The sequence below is a fragment of the Oncorhynchus clarkii genome, chromosome 15 (genome assembly GCF_045791955.1).
Source record: "Oncorhynchus clarkii lewisi isolate Uvic-CL-2024 chromosome 15, UVic_Ocla_1.0, whole genome shotgun sequence".
NCBI classification, from domain to species: domain Eukaryota; kingdom Metazoa; phylum Chordata; class Actinopteri; order Salmoniformes; family Salmonidae; genus Oncorhynchus; species Oncorhynchus clarkii.
Genome location: NC_092161.1, coordinates 37,647,898 through 37,666,978, shown reverse-complemented (window position 1 = coordinate 37,666,978; position 19,081 = coordinate 37,647,898). Strand labels below are relative to the sequence as shown.

At 44.3% G+C, this 19,081-nt stretch overlaps 1 protein-coding gene across 1 annotated transcript in view; it reads left to right on the top strand.

Annotated features, from left to right (window-relative positions):
• Positions 1 to 18,561, top strand: part of LOC139367240 (supervillin-like) — a 118,193-nt gene extending 99,632 nt beyond the window's left edge. The window contains exons 25-39 of the mRNA XM_071105473.1: positions 1,960 to 2,107; positions 2,385 to 2,530; positions 3,208 to 3,383; positions 4,389 to 4,542; positions 4,817 to 5,019; positions 5,194 to 5,276; positions 7,683 to 7,837; positions 8,416 to 8,521; positions 8,767 to 8,974; positions 9,423 to 9,556; positions 9,652 to 9,807; positions 11,285 to 11,428; positions 14,417 to 14,538; positions 16,361 to 16,516; positions 17,313 to 18,561. Coding sequence (XP_070961574.1) covers positions 1,960 to 2,107; positions 2,385 to 2,530; positions 3,208 to 3,383; positions 4,389 to 4,542; positions 4,817 to 5,019; positions 5,194 to 5,276; positions 7,683 to 7,837; positions 8,416 to 8,521; positions 8,767 to 8,974; positions 9,423 to 9,556; positions 9,652 to 9,807; positions 11,285 to 11,428; positions 14,417 to 14,538; positions 16,361 to 16,516; positions 17,313 to 17,399 — 2,178 coding nt within the window. The 3' untranslated portion in view covers positions 17,400 to 18,561. The remainder of the gene's footprint in view (positions 1 to 1,959; positions 2,108 to 2,384; positions 2,531 to 3,207; positions 3,384 to 4,388; positions 4,543 to 4,816; positions 5,020 to 5,193; positions 5,277 to 7,682; positions 7,838 to 8,415; positions 8,522 to 8,766; positions 8,975 to 9,422; positions 9,557 to 9,651; positions 9,808 to 11,284; positions 11,429 to 14,416; positions 14,539 to 16,360; positions 16,517 to 17,312) is intronic.
• The last annotated feature ends 520 nt before the right edge of the window (positions 18,562 to 19,081 follow it).

Here is a 19,081-nt window from a genome sequence, read left to right as displayed (position 1 = left end):
CTGATCCTATATAACTACTACTGTATCCACCTTTTCTATTCACATAATGTCCGTACTGTCTATACACACAATTCATAGACACATATACACTATATATACAAAAGTATGTGGACACCCCTTCAAATTAGTGGATTCAACCATTTCAACCACACCCGTTGCTGACATATGTATAAAACCGAGCACACTACAATGCGATCTCCATAGACAAAAGTTGGCAGTAGAATGGCTTTACTGAAGAGCTCAGTGACTTTTAACGTGTCACCGTCATAGGATGCCACCTTTCCAACAAGCCAGTTTGTTAGATGTCTGCCCTGCTAGAGCTGCCCTGGTCAACTGTAAGTGCTGTTATTGTGAAGTGGAAACGACTAGGCCACACAAACTCACAGAACGGGACCGCCGAGTGCTGTGTAGTGTGTAACAATTGTCTGTCCTCGGTTGCAACACTCACTACTGAATTCCAAACTGCCTCTGGAAGCAACGTCAGCACAAGAAATGTTGGTCGGGAGCTTCATGAAATGGGTTTCCATGGCCGAGCAGCCGTACACAAGCCTAGGATCACCTTGTGCAATGCCAAGCGTCGGCTTGAGTGGTGTAAAGTTCGCCGCCATTGGACTCTGGAGCAGTGTAAACAAGTTCTCTGGAGTGATGAATCAGACTTCACCATCTGGCAGTCCAACGAACAAATCTGGGTTTGGCTGATGTAAGGATAAAGCTACCTTACCGAATGTTTAGTGCCAACTGTAAAGTTTGGTGGAGGGGGAATAATGGTGTGTGGCTATTTTTAATGGTTCGGGCTAGGCCCCTTAGTTCCAGAAGGGAAATCTTAACACTCCAGCATATAATGACATTCTAGACGATTCTGTGCTTCCAACTTTGTGGCAACAGTTTGGGGAAACGCCCTTTCCGGTCTCAGCATGACAATGCCCCCATGCACAAAGCGAGGTCCATACAGAAATGCTTTGTCGAGTTTGGTGTGGAATAACTTGACAGAGCCCTGACCTCAACCTATCGAACACCATTGGGATGAATTGGAACACTGACGTGGAGTCTGGCCTAATCGCCCAACATCTGTACCCGACCTCACTAATGCTCTTGTGGCTGAATGGAAGCAAGTCCCCTCAGCAATGTTTTAACATCTAATGGAAAGCCTTCCAGTGGAGAATGGTATAGCAGCAAAAGGGGGACCAACTCCATATCAATGCCCATGGATTTGGAAGGAGATGTTCGACGAGCAGGTGACTTGGGTTAGGAAGCTAATTTCCTGCAATTCTATCCATTTTGCACTGTGTATTTACAGTAAATACTGTATTCTCGACATGGCTCATTCTAATATTTCTACTACTGTACATTGCATTTTAGTTACTGTTTGTATACACCGTATATGTATTTATATACTGGATTCTTGACACTCTAATATCTACTGCTGTACATATCATTCTTAGTACATGTTGTGTAAATTCATCCAGTGTATATATGTAGAGATTGAATTTGGATTACTGTTAGTGCTATTTGGGTTGTTAATTGCATTCCGAGACTTCTTGATTTGTTGTATTTTTTTATAAAAATGTTTTATTTTACTGCATTGTTAGGAGCTAGTAACATTTTAAAAAACGTTACAACGAGTTTTATTTACAAGATTCTCAGTTCAAACCTTTAGCAGATGCACAACTTTTAAAAACATGGTAAACTTCGCCATTTGTTCCGCCCTAAACCAAACAGGTTCTTTCAGCCCTTAGAACAAAGTTGACTGCAAAGTCAACCTGCAAAACCCAATGAGGCTTTGTTCAAAACACTTGCATAGGAGGCCCATCTCAGGATATGCTTTTTAAGAGCATATCTATTTACCAATAGCTAAATATCTAATTGTCGAACAATGAAACATCAAATCATCAGTAGTGAATTAATTATTTTAGTCCGAGAATGAACTGTTTTCTTATTGTCCGTGTCTTTCTTTCTCAGGCTGCTGAGCTGGCCCAGTTCATCCAGACCAAGAGAGACCTGGGTTGCCGTGCCAATTATGTAGAGCTGATCGAGGAGGGTATCAACACACACAGCTACGCTGCCAAGGAGTTCTGGAAGATTCTGGGCGGACAGATCAGCTACCAGTGTAAGGCTAACTGTCTGTTCATATTTAAATCAGTTTGGGGGACGCCCCTTTTTTTGTCTTGCTATGTAGTAGCAATCCAAACTTAGTAGCAACTTCTTATGAATGTGATATGTATGGGTTATGAATGTGTTATGAAGTCCTTATGTAGGTGCCCTTCCAACTGAAGTGCTACCCAGAAAGGCTTCCCTGTTTTCCCGGTATCATCAGTTTCTAACGTTGATGATAGTTTTATGAAATTTTGTAACTGTTTTTCTAACTTCCTGTGTCCTCCCTGTAGCCGCAGGGACACCAGACGAGGATGAGCTGTATGAGAGCGCCATCGTAGAAACCAATTGCATCTACCGCCTAGTGGACGACAAACTGGTCCCCGATGACGACTTCTGGGGGAAGGTTCCCCGATGCACGCTGCTCAGCCCCAAACAGGTCAGACATTACTTCTACTAACATTGTTTGGGCTGGATTTAGATTTCCACTCTGACTGGATCCCAATCAAGTTAAGACAGAGAGAGAGATATTAACCTGGCTGATCAGACACTGCTGTAACTCCTTAATAGGAATTGTTTGACACTGACAGGTACACTCCTCTGACTTGACCTGCTACAGTTCCTCACTTTCAAATGACTATTTTGAGCTGGTGCATAAGGAGCATTGTACTGGTACTGATTGTGTAACGATGGGTGAGGAGTCAAACACAGAGAGCAAAGTAAACGGAAAAAAACGCTTTAATGTCCTTAACAAAGTAACAGGTCCAAACATGGGTGAATGCCCTAAAACACAGGTGCAAAACTAACCCAAAAAACCTAGTTACACAAACCCGGACAGCGAAAACCCAAAACCGATGATACACCACAAACGTAACAAACAAAAACGAGCCCGCACAAACACCAGCGGGCAAAACAAACTTAAATAACACCCATCCCAAAACCCCAACAAGGAACAGGTGAAAACAATTAGACAAAAACAAACGAAAAGGAAAAAGGGATCGGTGGCAGCTAGTAGACCGGCGATGACGACCGCCGAGCGCCACCAGAGCAGGAAGGGGAGCCACCTTCGGTGGTATTCGTGACAGATTGCCGCCTCTCTGCTCTGCTCTCCTATAGGTGTTGGTGTTTGACTTTGGCAGTGAGGTGTATGTGTGGCACGGTAAGGAGGTGACTCTGGCCCAGAGAAAAGTTGCCTTCCAGCTGGCTAAACACCTGTGGAACGGAACCTTCGACTACACCAACTGTGACATTAACCCCCTGGACCCTGGAGAGTGCAACTCACTCATACCCAGGTATGGCTCACAGACACTTATACTCAGGTATGTTTCAGACACTCATACCCAGCTATATATCCACTCATATTCTGACTACCACACAAACATGCAACACACAAAGTATAATAATTACCAGGAAAACATTTCTCTTTAAAGTCCACCACTTTCAGTTAATTTGCGTTTACAAATAACGTTGAGCTGCCTTCTTAAAACCACCCAGGTGAGTACAGGTTGTACAACATGCCCCCCCTCCAATAGGTACCATAGCCAAGTTTTCCACTATGTGTAAACAGCTAAGAGGCTAGGGGAGACTCCTATAATAAATGGGCAGGAGTGTCATCGCGCCACTCTGCACGAAACAACCTGTCTCTGCCTCTATGCCCATGGACAAGTTGGTAGGCTTCTTTAATCGCACTTGCCAGGTTGTCATTGGAAATATGAAATGGTTCTGAACTTATATGCCTGGAAAAATAAAGGTTAAAATATTTGTTTCCTGTGTTTTATATCATATTGTACAACAGCTGTGAAAACTAACACTGTAAAACTGTGAAAACATTTTGTCAGTGTTATTTCCTGGTAGTTGCTGGTTGAAAATACAATCTACACGGGACCTTCTAATCAGCAGGTTTGAATGTGCGGGTGTTTTGGCTCTCCGTAGTGACATCATCATGAGGTAAATTGGTTAATAGACCAATAAGAAAGAGTTCCTTTCTGCTAATAACAGCTAGTTTTCCCCTCCCCACTCAGACCACTCTGAAAGTCCTAGCAAAATTATTGCTTGAGAAATAGATTTTTGCTTAAAAAAAAATTAGCCATTTAAATCGAAATATTTTACAGAAATGATATTGATATAAAACTTCTGCATTGGGCCTTTAAATAAAATATCAAATTAAAAGCTACAAATAGCCTCTGTCCTCTCCACCTCTACCTCTCCCATTCCAACTCTTTTACCTCTCTACCTCTCCTCTCCCATTTCAACTCGTACCTTTCCACCTGGCCTCTATCTCCCTCTGTCGAGTGCAGGAAAGGCCAGGGCCGTCCAGACTGGGCTATGTTTGGAAGGTTGACGCAACACAACGAGACCACCCTGTTCAAGGAGAAGTTCCTGGACTGGACAGACTCCAAGAAGAAAGGTACCATCAAGAACGGCCATGAGCACCTCAACGAAAACAACAAGGTACAGCTCCAAATAGTTTTTACATATTTTATTTTGTTCACCTCCTTTACAACCCTTTGTCCTGTAGCTTCTCAAGCGTTCCTTATTAGAAAGTAAGCCATAATACTGGCCTAAATCATACAAAATTTGACAAGACAACAAAACCTAATTCTGTTCCAACAACCCATCGCCCATTTCCACCTCTCCTCCCTCACAACAACCATCACACGCGTCTTAACCTCCCTACTCACCCTTCTCTTCCTAAACCCTTTTTCTTGCTTTCCCCTCCCCCCAGGAGCAGCAGAGCCCGGAACAGAACATGATGCGGGCCTATGATGCCTCCCTGATGCTGCCACTGCTCCAGACCCCGGTTCGTACGGTGTTGGATGGGGTGGACCTGGGCCGGGGCTATGGCCCGGTGGCGGGGGATGACCGCAGGCACTTTGAGATCAGCACCACCGCTGTGGACATCTGGCACATACTAGAGTTTGACTACAGGTGGGTGTGTATGGCTGTGTAGCAAATGGCACCATATTCCCTACATAATGCGCTACATGTAAGTTCTAGGGTACTGTATAAGGAATAGGGTGCCATTTGGGATGCATACTATGTGTGTGACGCTGTGCGGTTGGGTTAAAGGACAATCGGAAAATTATATCTCATATCCTACAGCCGGCTGCCCAAGCAGAGCATCGGACAGTTCCATGAGGGAGACACCTATGTGGTGAAATGGAAGTACATGGTGAGCACAGCAGGTTAGTATCGAGCCACCGTTGCCCACATCTCTACACCATCACACACCACAAAGTTCTCTTTCTCTCTCTCTCTCTTTTTATTTGTTTATTTTTTTTGTCTCTCTTTTCCTACTGTCGCTGATGACACACTTGAAACCAGTGCAGGAGTTTGAAATCTGGATTTTACCTCGGTTATTTAACGGAAAGACACCCTGTGTTCCTCTCTTAGACTGAGCACAACTAACCTTTGCGTAAGCTTGAACATATCCTCCTTGATTTATACACTTTTCTTCTCCATGTAAAGGCCATATAAAGATTGCCCCCTGTCACCCCGTCACCCTCTCTCTATGTTAGGGTAATAATTAACCATCACATGAACTCATGGCAGGGCCAGCCCCGTGCAACCAAACAGTAATTCATATCACTACGAGTGGGAAGAGAGTTCGAAAGGGGCGCTGGCAAAAGGCTGTGATTAGTTTTATTGGTTAGCAGTAGTGCGGCTAGTTCTCTTCCGCACAGAGGGAGGGAGAGAGAGACCATAGGACTTGTCAATGTATGGGCTGCTAAACATGCCAGCCGATTACAGTAATAGAGTATCATCTTTCATAGTACACAGATACAGGCACACTGATGTACCATTGTTGTGTGTATGATTTGACAGATACACCGAATGTGCACAAGGGGTGCTATTCAGAAAAATAATAATAATTTCAAAAAAATATACCGTTCCAGTCAAAAGTTTGGACACACCTACTCATTCCAGGGTTTTTCTTTATTTTTACTATTTTCTAATATATTTTAGGTTCTTCAAGATAGCCACCGTTTTCCTTGATGACAGCGTGGCACACTCTTGGCATTTCCAGCTTCACCTGGAATGCTTTTCCAACTCATCCCAAACTGTCTCAATTGGGTTGAGGTCGGGTGATTGTGGAGGCCAGGTCATCTGATGCAGTACTCCATCACTCTCCTCCTTGGTCAAATAGCCCTTACACAGCCTGGAGGTGTGTTGGGTCATTATCCTGTTGAAAAACAAATGATAGTCCACTAAGCGCAAAACAAATGGGATGGCGTATCGCTGCAGAATGCTGTGGTAGCCTTACTGGTTAAGTGTGCCTTGAATTCTAAATAAATCACAGACAGAGTCACAGCACAGCACCATCACACCTCCTCTTCCATGCTTCACGGTGGGAACCACGCATGCGGAGATCATCTGTTCACCTACTCTGCGTCTCACAAAGACACAGCGGTTGGAATCAAAAATCTCAAATTTGGACTCATCAGACCAAAGGACAGATTTCCAACAGTCTAATGTCCATTGCTCGTGTTTCTTAGCCCAAGCAAATCTCTTCATCTTATTGGTGTCCTTTAGTAGTGGTTTTATTGCAGCAATTGATTCACGCAGTCTCCACTGAACAGTTGATGTCTGTTACTTGAACTCTATGACGCATTTATTTGGGCTGCAATTCCTGAGGCTGGTAACTCTAATGGACCAATCCTCTGCAGCAGAGGTAACTCTGGGTCTTCCTTTCCTGTGGCAGTCACCTGGAGAATTGTTTTGCAAATGTATTAAAAATATAAAATGGAAATATGACTTTTACATAAGTATTCTGACCCTTTACTCAGTACTTTGTTGAAGCAGTGATTACAGCCTACATTTTTCTTGGTTATGTTTCACCGTCGGGATGGTGCCAGGTCTCCTCCAGTCGTGACTCTTGGCATTCAGGCCGACGTGTTCAATCTTGTTTTCATCTGACCAGAGAATCTTGTTTCTCATGGTCTGAGAGTCCTTTAATTAAGTGCCTTTTGGCAAACTCCAAGCGGGCTGTCATGTGTCTTTTACTGAGGAATGGCTTCCGTCTGGCCACTCTACCATAAGGTCCTGATGGGAGAACCTTCCAGAAGGACAACCATCTCCACAGAGTAACTCTGGATCTCTGTCAGAGTGACCATCGGTTTCTTGGTCACCTCCCAAGGCCCTTCTCCCCCGATTGCTCAGTTTGGCCAGCTCTAGGAAGAGTCTTGTTGTTTCCAAACTTCTTCCATTTAAGAATGATGGAGGCCACTGTGTTCATGGGAATCTTCAATGCTGCAAAACATTTTTGGTACCCTTCCCCAGATCTGTGCCTCGACACAATCCTGTCTTGGAGCTCTATGGACAATTCCTTCGACCTCATGGCTTGGTTTTTGCTCTGACATGCACGATCAACTGTGGGGATATAGACAGGTGTGTGCCTTTCCAAATCATGTCCAATCAATTGACTTTACCACAGGTGGACTACAATCAAGCTGTAGAAACATCTCAAGGATGGTCAATGGAAACAGGATGCACCTGAGCTCAATTTCCAGTCTCATAACAGTATGTCACAACAATTTATAGTTGCTCATTCGAGCTGTTTGTGAATCCATGTCTCTGTCTGTTGATCCTAGTTGGGAAGAGGCAGAATCCGGACGCGGTGAGGAGCGCAGGAGCTGGGAAGGAGAAGTGTTCCTATTTCTTCTGGCAGGGCCGGAATTCTACCGTCAGTGAAAAGGGGACGTCAGCGCTAATGACTGTTGAACTGGACGAGGAGAGAGGAGCACAGGTAGTGTGTGTGTGTGCGTGCGGGCGGGCGCGCCAGGGGAAAATGACTGCCCCCTCTCATTGAAGTAAAAGGCTGTACTGCAGGCATTGTTAGCAGAAAACAGGATCCCCATTATAGTTCATGTAAAAATGTCAATCTTTTTTTAGAGACAATCATGGTACCAATAATTGCTTCTATTACCCCAGATGTATGTCATTGAACCGATTTATAAAAATAAATTTAAAAATTTAAAAAATGCATTCAGAAGAAGTTAAAAGTACAATTGAGTTACTAATGGCTGCCTGTAGTACCCCGGTCGGCCTTCAACTTGAATTACTCAATGAGAAGGGGCGGCACTAATCTAGCCTATAATGTCACTTCCCGGAGTAGCTCAAACTTTTCATGGTATGTCTCCATGAGACGCACGCCATCTTAACAACCATTTGGCTTCAATGCGCTGTTGAGTCTTCACATAGGAATGCATGGTGTCACGTCATCGATGGCTTTGTCCATTCATATATACAGTCATCGGTGCATGTGCGTGCGCCTGCCTCCTTGTCCGTGTGTCTATGTAACCACTCTCTCCTCTGCTCTTACAGGTCCAGGTGCAGCAGGGGAAGGAGCCTCCATGTTTCCTTCAGTGTTTTAATGGAGGGATGGTGGTCCATGCAGGGAAGAGAGAAGAGGAGGAGGAGAACTCACAGAGTAAGTTACCATCCACACCTTTCCCTCTCATGTGTCTGTACGTTATGTGTATGTTCGTGTTTGTTATATTTGGCAACACTTTACCTTAAGTTGCCCCTATACGGACCTAACTGCATAGTATTAACTGTAGTAACAATGTTTCGTTACATAGAAACTGCTATGTAATTACACTTTTATAGAGAGGTATAGGTTATTACCATCCCAGGGCATCATCTTTCTCACCTCTAACTCCTCTCCCACATCAGATGACTGGCGATTGTACTGTGTGCGGGGGGAGGTCCCGGTGGAGGGCCACCTGCTGGAGGTAGCATGCCACTGCAGCAGTCTGCGCTCCCGGACCTCTATGGTGCTTCTCAGCGTCTCTAAAGCAACCATGTACGTGTGGCACGGCTGCAAGGCCCAGCTCCACACCCGCGACGTGGGGTGCACTGCCGCCGACAAGATCAAAGAACAGTGAGTCCCAACATTCACAACACTTTACAATGATTTCTTTCCTAGTATTCTGACATGGCAGGCCGAAGACGGCACATTCATTCTCCCTGACATGTTATTGTTCAGTTGGGGTTAGGGTAATGGCCTACCGTGCCACTGTGAGAGGTCAAAAGGCTCATCATGAAGACTGATGTTGAGCACTCGCTGATATGATTTGTTTGAAGTCTAAATAATGTTGGTCTCCAATCCAATTGAATAAATTGATCTCATTAGTATAACTGTGTTCAATAAGCCTGGTTCAGGCCGTAAGTCTTTTAACAGTGTGTGCGCATGCATGCCATGAGTGTGTGAGCCATACAGCACCTGGGAATGAGTTAGTTGAATGCTCCAAGGTCAACGGGATTGATGTCACAGTTGGTGTAGTCGAAGGTTCTGTTCCACAGGTGTTTAGCCAGTTGTTTTTATGCAGGTGTCCGTTGGAGGCGGGCCTCCACAGCAGCAGTAAGGTGACCATCTATGAGTGTGACGAGGGGGCGGAGCCTACGGGATTCTGGGAAGCTCTGGGAAGGAGAGATAGGAAGGCCTACGACTGCATGCTCCAAGGTTAGAGTCCTTTTTCTTTAATTAAGGGTCTATTTCTGGTAGTCCACGATCCCCCTGGTTGGTTGATGTGATGACCTTCAACCTTTGATCCACAGATCCAGGGAAGTTCAACTTCACCCCTCGTCTCTACCAGCTGAGCAGTACGTCTGGAGAGTTTGTTGCAATGGAGTTCTTCTACCCAGCCAGAATAACGGAGGAGGTCAACTCACTGCCCTTCCTACAGGAGGACCTCTACACTGCCTCTCAACCAGGTACTGTAGAGGATATACACACACATACAACCTAGGCTTCGGTGTATGGTATAACGTCATATTTCGAAATACCGATGGTATGATTTTCAAGACCATAAATGTTTTTAAGATCTAAGGTGTCAAATGTAATTATATCCAGCTCAGTGCTCCAGCTATGCATTTGGTTTGCTAACTTGCTAGCCAACCAAGCGTATTGGTTACAGCAGAGACATTCAATCCCTTCCTGGATCAAGATCCCTGTTGCCTAAATTGTTTTGTGCAAAAAAAACACAAAAAAAACAGGGATTATTATCCAAGTGGGATTGATTGTCTCTTCTGTAACAAAGAAGCTTGGTTACAGCTTGACATCTAGCCACTTAGCTAGCAAGTTAGCAAACCAAATGCATCGCTTGAGCCCTGAGCTGGATATAATTTGATACGTTTTAGATTTCTTATAGTCATACTTCTAATTACAGTTTAAGCAGTTACTTATACTCAACCCCCCCCCCCCCCCCCCCCCCCAAACATTTTATTTATATATATTATGTATGTATGTATGTATGTATGTATGTATGTATGTATGTATGTATGTATGTACGTACGTACAGCTTGCAATTGCTGTGCGCTTTTCTTCAAAACTGCAGTTAATGGAAATTATTTAGTATATTTTTGAGATATATCTAGTTCTAGAAATGTCAGTATATTTCATGGAGACCTAATCTTAACAGAAAGCTAGTCCTATAGCGATGACCCCAATAATATAACTCCATAGAGATACACTAGCTTCCGTGGCTATTGCAGGTTGATTTGCAGCAAAAGGAGAAAACCTACACTGAACATAAATGTAAACGCAACATGTAAAGTGTTGGTTTCATGAGCTGAAATAAAAAAATACCATGTTTTATTTGCACAGAAAGCTTATTATGCTCAAATGTTGTGAACAAATGTGTTAATATTCCTCTTAGTTAGCATTTCTCCTTTGCCAAGATATGTGTGACATATCAAGAAACTGATTAAACAGCATGATCATTTCACAGATGAACCTTGTTCTGGGGACAATAAATGCTAACTTTAAAATGTGCAGTTTTGTCACACAACACAATACCACAGATGTTTTGAGGGAGGGTGCAATTGGAATGCTGACTGCAGGAATGTCCACCAGAGATGTTGCCAGAGAATGTAATGTACTTTTTTCTACACCAATCAGCCTCCAATGACGTTTTAGAGAATTTGGCAGTCTAACCGGCCTAATTTTTTTAATGTACTTATTATTATTACATTTTTTAAATAGCGCCCCTTGTGTGCAGATTCAGTAATACCCCAGTGTAGTACAGACACGGTATGATGGTCTGAAAATCGCGATACTGCCCAACCCTAATACACATACACTAACAAATCTTACAACATGGCTAAAGACTACACTACAACATGTCACATAGATTTGAGCTCTCATTGTGTATGTCTATCATGACATCACGTCCTGTTCATCTTCCTGTAGCCCTCTTCCTGGTCGACAACCTCCACGAGGTCTACCTGTGGCAAGGCTGGTGGCCCCAGGACAGCGAGAGCCCTGGCTCTGCCCGTATCCGCTGGGACGCAGACAGGAAGTGTGCCATGGAGACGGTGCTGCAGTACTGCACAGGTACTTGAACACTATTTTATTTTTATATTTAACCTTTATTTAACTAAGCAAGTCAGTTAAGAACAAATTCGTATTTACAAAAAAATATATAAAAAAATCTAAATATAGGACATAACACACATCACGACAAGAGACAACACTACATAAAGAGAGACCTAAAGACAACAACATAGCAAGGCAACAACACACAACACAGCATGATAGCAACACAACATGACAACAACATGGCAGCAACACAACATGGTAGCAGTACAAAACATGGTACAAACATTATTGGGCACAGACAACATCACAAAGGGCAAGAAGGTAGAGACAACAATATATCACGCAAAGCAGCAACAACTGTCAATAAGAGTGTCCATGACTGAGTCTTTGAATGAAGAGATTAAACTGTCCAGTTTGAGTGTTTTGTTGCAGCTCATTCCAGTCGCTAGCTGCAGCGAACTGAAAAGATGAGCGACCCAGGGATGAGTGCGCTTTAACACAATGTGAAAAACCTTTAACACAATGTGACTGGCAGAATGGGTTTTTATGTGGAGGATGAGGGCTGTAGTATATATCTCATATAGGGGGGAGTGGGTTTTATAAGTAAGCACCAACCAGTGGGTCTTGCGACAGGTATACAGAGATGACCAGATTACATAGGACTATAGAGTGCAGTGATGTGTCCTATAAGGAGCATTGGTGGCAAATCTGATGGCCGAATGGTAAAGCACATCTAGCCGCTCGAGGTGTTCAGAACAAGGTTAAGGGTAGAGAAAGCTTGTTGGGCACTATCACTCTTGTTGTAGAGCGATTTACGCAAAATCCGGGGAGGGGCCAGCTGAGTATGACTCTCTCATCTGCATATAAATGGATGAGAGAGCTTCCTACTGCCTGAGCTATGTTGTTGATGTAAATGGAGAAGAGCGTGGGACCTAGGATCGAGCCTTGGGGTACTCCCTTGGTGACAGGCAGTGGCTAAGGCAGCCGATGTTCTGACTTTATACACTGCCCTCTTTGAGAGAGGTAGTTAGCTTACCAGGCCAAAGACTCCTCAGAGACACCAATATTCCTTAGCCAGCCCACAAGAATGGAATGGTCTACCGTATCAAAAGCTTTGGCCAAGAAAAAAAAATAGCAGCACAACATTGCTGAGAATGAAGGGCAATGGTGACATCATTTAGGACCTTTATTCTCCTTTATTAACCGTTTTCTTTAACTACTTGCTGTTAGACCCACAGGGAGAGATCTGCTCCCTGCCGTTCCCCTTAAAGTAACTAACATTGGCCTTCCGGATAGCCTGAGGGAACTTATTTCTCACTTGCCTGAACGAGAGCCAGTCAGCCTGAGTATGCGTGTGCCGAGCTTTTTGCCAAATGCAATTCTTGAGGTGGATTAACTGTGCAAGATCAAGGTCGAACCAGGGGCTGAACCTGTTTTTCAGTTCTCATTTTCTTTATGGGGGCGTGTTTGTTAACAATACCACTCAAAATATCAAAAAAGACAAAGAAAACCAAACAAAATAAACCCTTATAAGACATAAAGTGTTGCTATTGACTTAGTTGAGTTTGAGTTTAATGAATCTTACTCACAGATAAAACTGAAGAAATGCAGAATTTACATAATAAAACAATTGCTAAGCAATCACTTCAAATACATATTACACGGCATAAAATAGAATACGAATACTACTTAAAACATTACAGGAAATGTTTTCATGGTGGAAACAAATGTCGAAATCTGATAGTTAAATATAATTTTTAGGGAAAACATTTATGAGCTCGAGTTGTTGTACAGTCTGACAATAGTGGTTAGAGCGTTGTTTTTCAGGCGGTTTGTAAGTGCACTTATACAGGACAGTTTGTGGGTTGTTTTCAGAAGCCTGGTCGTGTAGTTGCCTCTTTTTGGAGGGAGCAGGTCATGCAGAGGGTGTTCAAGAGATTTCCTTCACCAGGTGCACTGCAGCCTGCTCTGCAGTGACGGGAGCTGTGGTTAGACTGCTCCACCTCTGGAGATGATCCACAGGGTCCTCCTCTGCACCCTGTCAAGTTGGGCATGCTGCTTTTTTGTTGCGTCCAACTAACACTCCACCGTATTCCAGACCAGGCCTGACCAGTGTAGTGTATTATGTGACCAGTTCTTCAGTGGGTAGGCCATTTCTGGCAAGAAAAGTCGAAAAGTGCAGGTGTTTTGAGGCCTTCCTCACTGACTGCTCCACATGTATCTCACCGCTGAGGTTAGAGTCTGGATGAAAACCAAGATACTTGGACGTTGTTACCACTGGTACTTCCTGTCCCCCTAGGACGAGTGGTGAAGGTTGTCTCTTAAAAATCATATCCGGATTTTTTCCCCATTCAAGAGCAGGTTGTTGGATGTGCTTTATCTGGCCGTTGATGCACAGCTCAACCTGCCTGGTAGGCATGGGCAGGGGGACGGTGGCGAGAGGTGTGGTGCTTGTCCATGCCTCAGCGAAGAAGCCATTTAAAACATCAGTCATGTCGTATTCAGCTCCCTCGACCTGTATGTTCTCTCCTGATGTTTTCTTTGGTTCCAGTCCTTTGTTAATGAAGTCCCACCATTCCTTGGGGTTTTTCTTCTTTAGGTCCTGGATTTCAGTTTTGTAGTAGTTTTCATTTGTTTACTTGATAAGCATTTGCACTGTGTTTTCTCAATTTCATGGTTTTCCCCATCTGTTGAACCGTGTTCTGTCTTTTCCTGATGGCAGCCTTTATTTGTTCAGTCATCCAGAGCTTCTCCCTAGTGTTGTTGTTTTTCTTATTTATGATTGGCATGCATACATTCAAGTGCAGTTTGAATGCAGGAGTTGAACGTCACCACCTTTGCATGAACGCTCTCCATCTCATCAGTGGCATACCAGTCAGTACTGGCCATACACCATGCCCATGATGATATACCTTGTTCTAGGTATATCATCAAAAGAGAGAGGGAATGTGGAACTGTTTGATTTATACTAAACATAAAAAATGTTGCCCCCCCCCCCCACAGAGAAGAATGAGAAGAAGCCACCCAAGGCGTATCTGATCCATGCGGGACTTGAACCTCTAACCTTCACCAACATGTTTCCATGCTGGGAACACAGAGAGGACATAGCTGAGATCACTGAGAGGGTGGGTCACCTATCCATCACCTGTTTCCCATCCCATACCCTACCCATTACACCAAACACATCCCTATCCACCTAAATATCCGTTAGATCTACATTGCTCAAAAAAATAAAGGGAACACTAAAATAACACATCCTAGATATGAATGAATGAAATATTCTTATTAAATACTTTTTTCTTTACATAGTTGAATGTGCTGACAACAAAATCACACAACAATTATCAATGGAAATCAAATTGATCAACCCTTGGAGGTCTGGATTTGGAGTCACATTCAAAATTTAAGTGGAAAACCACACTACAGGCTGATCCAACTTTGATGTAATGTCCTTAAAACAAGTCAACATGAGGCTCAGTAGTGTGTGTGGCCTCCACGTGCCTGTATGACCTCCCTACAATGCCTGGGCATGCTCCTGATGAGGTGGCGGATGGTCTTCTGAGGGATCTCCTCCCTGACCTGGACTAAAGCATCCGCCAACTCCAGGACAGGCTGTGGATGGAGCGAGACATGATGTCCCAGATGTGCTCAATTGGATTCAGGTCTGGGGAACGGACGGGCCAGTCCATAGCATCAATGCCTTCCTCTTGCAGGAACTGCTGACACACTCCAGCCACATGAGGTCTAACATTGTCTTGCATTAGGAGGAACCCAGGGCCAACCGCACCAGCATATGGTCTCACAAGGGGTCTGAGGATCTCATCTCGGTACCTAATGGCAGTCAGGCTACCTCTGGCGAGCACATGGAGGGCTGTGCGGCCCCCCCAAAGAAATGCCACCCCACACCATGACTGACCCACCGCCAAACCGGTCATGCTGGAGGATGTTGCAGGCAGCAGAACGTTCTCCACGGCATCTCCAGACTCTGTCACGCCTGTTACGTGCTTAGTGTGAACCTGCTTTCATCTGTGAAGAGCACAGGGCGCCAGTGGCGAATTTGCCAATCTTGGTGTTCTCTGGCAAATGCCAAACTTCCTGCACGGCGTTGGGCTGTAAGCACAACCCCCACCTGTGGACGTCGGGCCCTCATACCACCCTCATGGAGTCTGTTTCTGACCATTTGAGCAGACACATGCACATTTGTGGCCTGCTGGAGGTCATTTTGCAGGGCTCTGGCAGTGCTCCTCCTGCTCCTCCTTGCACAAAGGCGGAGGTAGCGGTCCTGCTGCTGGGTTTTTGCCCTCCTACGGCCTCCTCCACGTTTCCTGATGTACTGGCCTGTCTCCTGGTAGCGCCTCCATGCTCTGGACACTACGCTGACAGACACAGCAAACCTTCTTGCCACAGCTCGCATTGATGTGCCATCCTGGATGAGCTGCACTACCTGAGCCACTTGTGTGGGTTGTAGACTCCGTCTCATGCTACCACTAGAGTGAAAGCACCGCCAGCATTCAAAAGTGACCAAAACATCAGCCAGGAAGCATAGGAACTGAGAAGTGGTCTGTGGTCACCACCTGCAGAACCACTCCTTTATTGGGGGTGTCTTGCTAATTGCCTATAATTTCCACCTGTTGTCTATTCCATTTGCACAACAGCATGTGAAATGTATTGGCAATCAGTGTTGCTTCCTAAGTGGACAGTTTGATTTCACAGAAGTGTGATTGACTTGGAGTTACATTGTGTTGTTTAAGTGTTCCCTTTATTCTTTTGAGCAGTGTATATTGCAACCAACTCCTCCTGTTGCCGACTTATTCCAGACTGATTTCCTCCTGGCCAGCCCGAAGTTTCGAATTGGCAACCCAAAAGGGTACTGAGGATAGGGGTGGGATTGATTTTGAAAGTGTGTGTACTGACCACAACGTTTATTTACATCTTTGTGTGTCCCAGGAGGCAGAGGTTTGTAACCAGATAATTCTGGTAGAGGATGTGTTGGCACGGCTGTGTAAGACCACCTACCCCCTGGCAGACCTGCTGGCACGGCCCCTACCCGAGGGAGTCGACCCCCTACGCCTGGAGATCTACCTAGACAGTGATGACTTTGAGGTGAGGCCACGTCCACACCTACGGTACCATCTGCTCCCTGGTGAATTATGACTTTTTTGTCTAGGTTTGCCTGGGCTCAAACCATATTATTACAGGTTTGTCTACTCGATCTGGGGCTAAGCTATGTTTGCCTACAATAATGAGACTCTCTCCAGTGTGTGTGACAAGGGATCATACTGGAACATTGTACACTGGTAGTCAAGGCAAACGGGTCTAAAACAGTCCTTCTTTCTGAAATCCACACAGTAATCACACGGGAGTGTCCTTCAGTCTCCTTGAACTTTTTGTTGTCTGTGTTTTTATGTACATAATATGTTCTCCATCCCTTCATCGCCTTCTGTCCTCATTTTCTCTCTCTGGCTCATCATGTGTTTACCTCTGCCAGGGTGAAGGGGCTTATGGGAAGGTGAGATCTTTGAATTGAGAGCACAGGTGGCCCCAGATATGTACACAGCGTCCTCACTTTGACTAACTAGATCACCCATAATCCTGTGTGTGTTGCTTTCTGTCTCACCTCCCTCCTCACTCTGTGTCTGGATCAACACACTCTCACTCTGAACCTCTCTTGCATGGTTTGGTCTGTTTCAACTCACTAAGTAATAGCTTTGTGGATTTCCTGCACTAGATGCTCCTGGAGTGATGAACTGGACCACTGACCATGTTGTGACCTTGAATTTTCTTGTGGATATTGTTTTTTGCAACTCATGGGTATAAGGAATTTCACAAGAGTTGATATAGCGGTTGACAGATTTTGTGTTTATTGTGTGGTAACAATGTGTATTTGGCCCCCTTGTAGAAAGCTCTGGAGATGTCGAGGGATGAGTATGAGGTGTTGCCAGGTTGGAAGCAGGTGAACGTGAAGAAAGCCAAAGGATTGTTTTAGTACGTTGGACAGAAGGCTTGACCACCGGATGGCATCATCAGCAAGCAACGGTCAGTGCATCGTGGTTCAGTTGTAACAGGAGCCCGCCACTGAGAACTCTTTAATTTAACATTTCACCCCTTCATCTCCGGACTGGAGAAGGCTTGGGAACACACACTTCTGAGAACCCTACCCTGGTTGGAGGGAGGGAAGAGGAAGAGAGACACAGTGGTGGAAGGAGTGAGGATCAACAGAGTTGTGCCAGCCTCGTGTATAGTTTTCTTATTTTCTAATTTTAGTTGTATGTGTTACCAGTTTTGTTTTGTAATTCTAAATGTGGGTAGTTCAGAGGTGTGCGAGTGAATGTTGAGTGGATGTTTGTAATGTGTCGGCACCCGGCTTTTTAAATCCACACTGTGTGTGTGTGTGCGTGTGTGCGTGCTCGTGTGTGTGCGTGCTCGTGTGTGTGCGTGCTCGTGCTCGTGCATGCTCGTGTGTGTGCGTGCTCGTGTGTGTGCGTGCTCGTGTGTGTGCTTGCTCGTGTGCTCGTGTGTGTGTGTGCGTGCTCGTGTGCGTGCTCGTGTGTCTGTTTGTGTGTGTGCGCTTGTGTGCTCGTATATCTGTATGTGTGTGGGTGTAACCATGCTTTTACAGTATCGCCCGTACAGCAGTTTGTCTGCGAGCAGGAGAACCACTCTGTTTGACACACCCCAAACAGACTCTCTGCAAGCTGTTCTTTGTGCATTTGAATAAATCATTTATATTTATATTTACTCCATATTAGGAATAAAAAGCCTTTTGAGTATTATCTGTGAGATAAGAAATGAAATGCATTGTATTGTTATTCATGTTGAGGTTGTCATATGTTGATAAGTAGTTGGACAATAATGCTCCTTTCCCAAGAGACTGTACATGTCGCCATTTTATTGAACAAATCATGTATCTACTACGTTCTGAAGTGTCTGTTGTCATTGCTAGGCTGTCCTGCATCATTCAGGTGCTCAGATTGAAGAGAATTGTTGTATTTTACAGGCATGAATTTACAGAATCTTATAAATTCAACGTTGTATAGTGCCTTGCTTTTATGCACAGTTTATATATAGAACAATATTAGTCTGCGTTTTAAAGACTCTCTTTGTGATATAAAGGATATTAGAGAAATAAACATTGAAATTAAATCTAAGGATGTTGTTTTACGTCTTTATCACCTGAAATGGTCTAAATGGATATGTCACAAATAGCAACCTATTCCCTTCATAATGCACAGCTTTTGAACAGAACCCCATGGGCCATGGTCAAAAGTAGTGCACTATATAGGGAATAGGGTACCATTTGGGACATACACATTGTTTCTTTAATCCCTTGGCTTTCAGTTTCCATATAATGCCTAAACCCTCAATGACACAGAAAACTGGTAAGTCTGGTATGTTCTCTCAGATAAAAAAAAACAGAGGTGTATGTTTATGCATATGTATCAATTGATTTAAGTATTTTGTTGCTAAGGTATGTTGATGCACAGTTTCTCCAACAGAGTGCGCTGAAAGACTGCTTATGTTCTTGTCACCTCTACAGTGGAGAGGATGACGCTTAAACACATACTATGGGAGAATCTCAACTTCTCAAATCACGTTGGGTGGGTTTTGAGAAGGAGGTACAAACTCTCAATTGAATTTCCTTTGATTCACTGAGATTCTCCTCTTGGT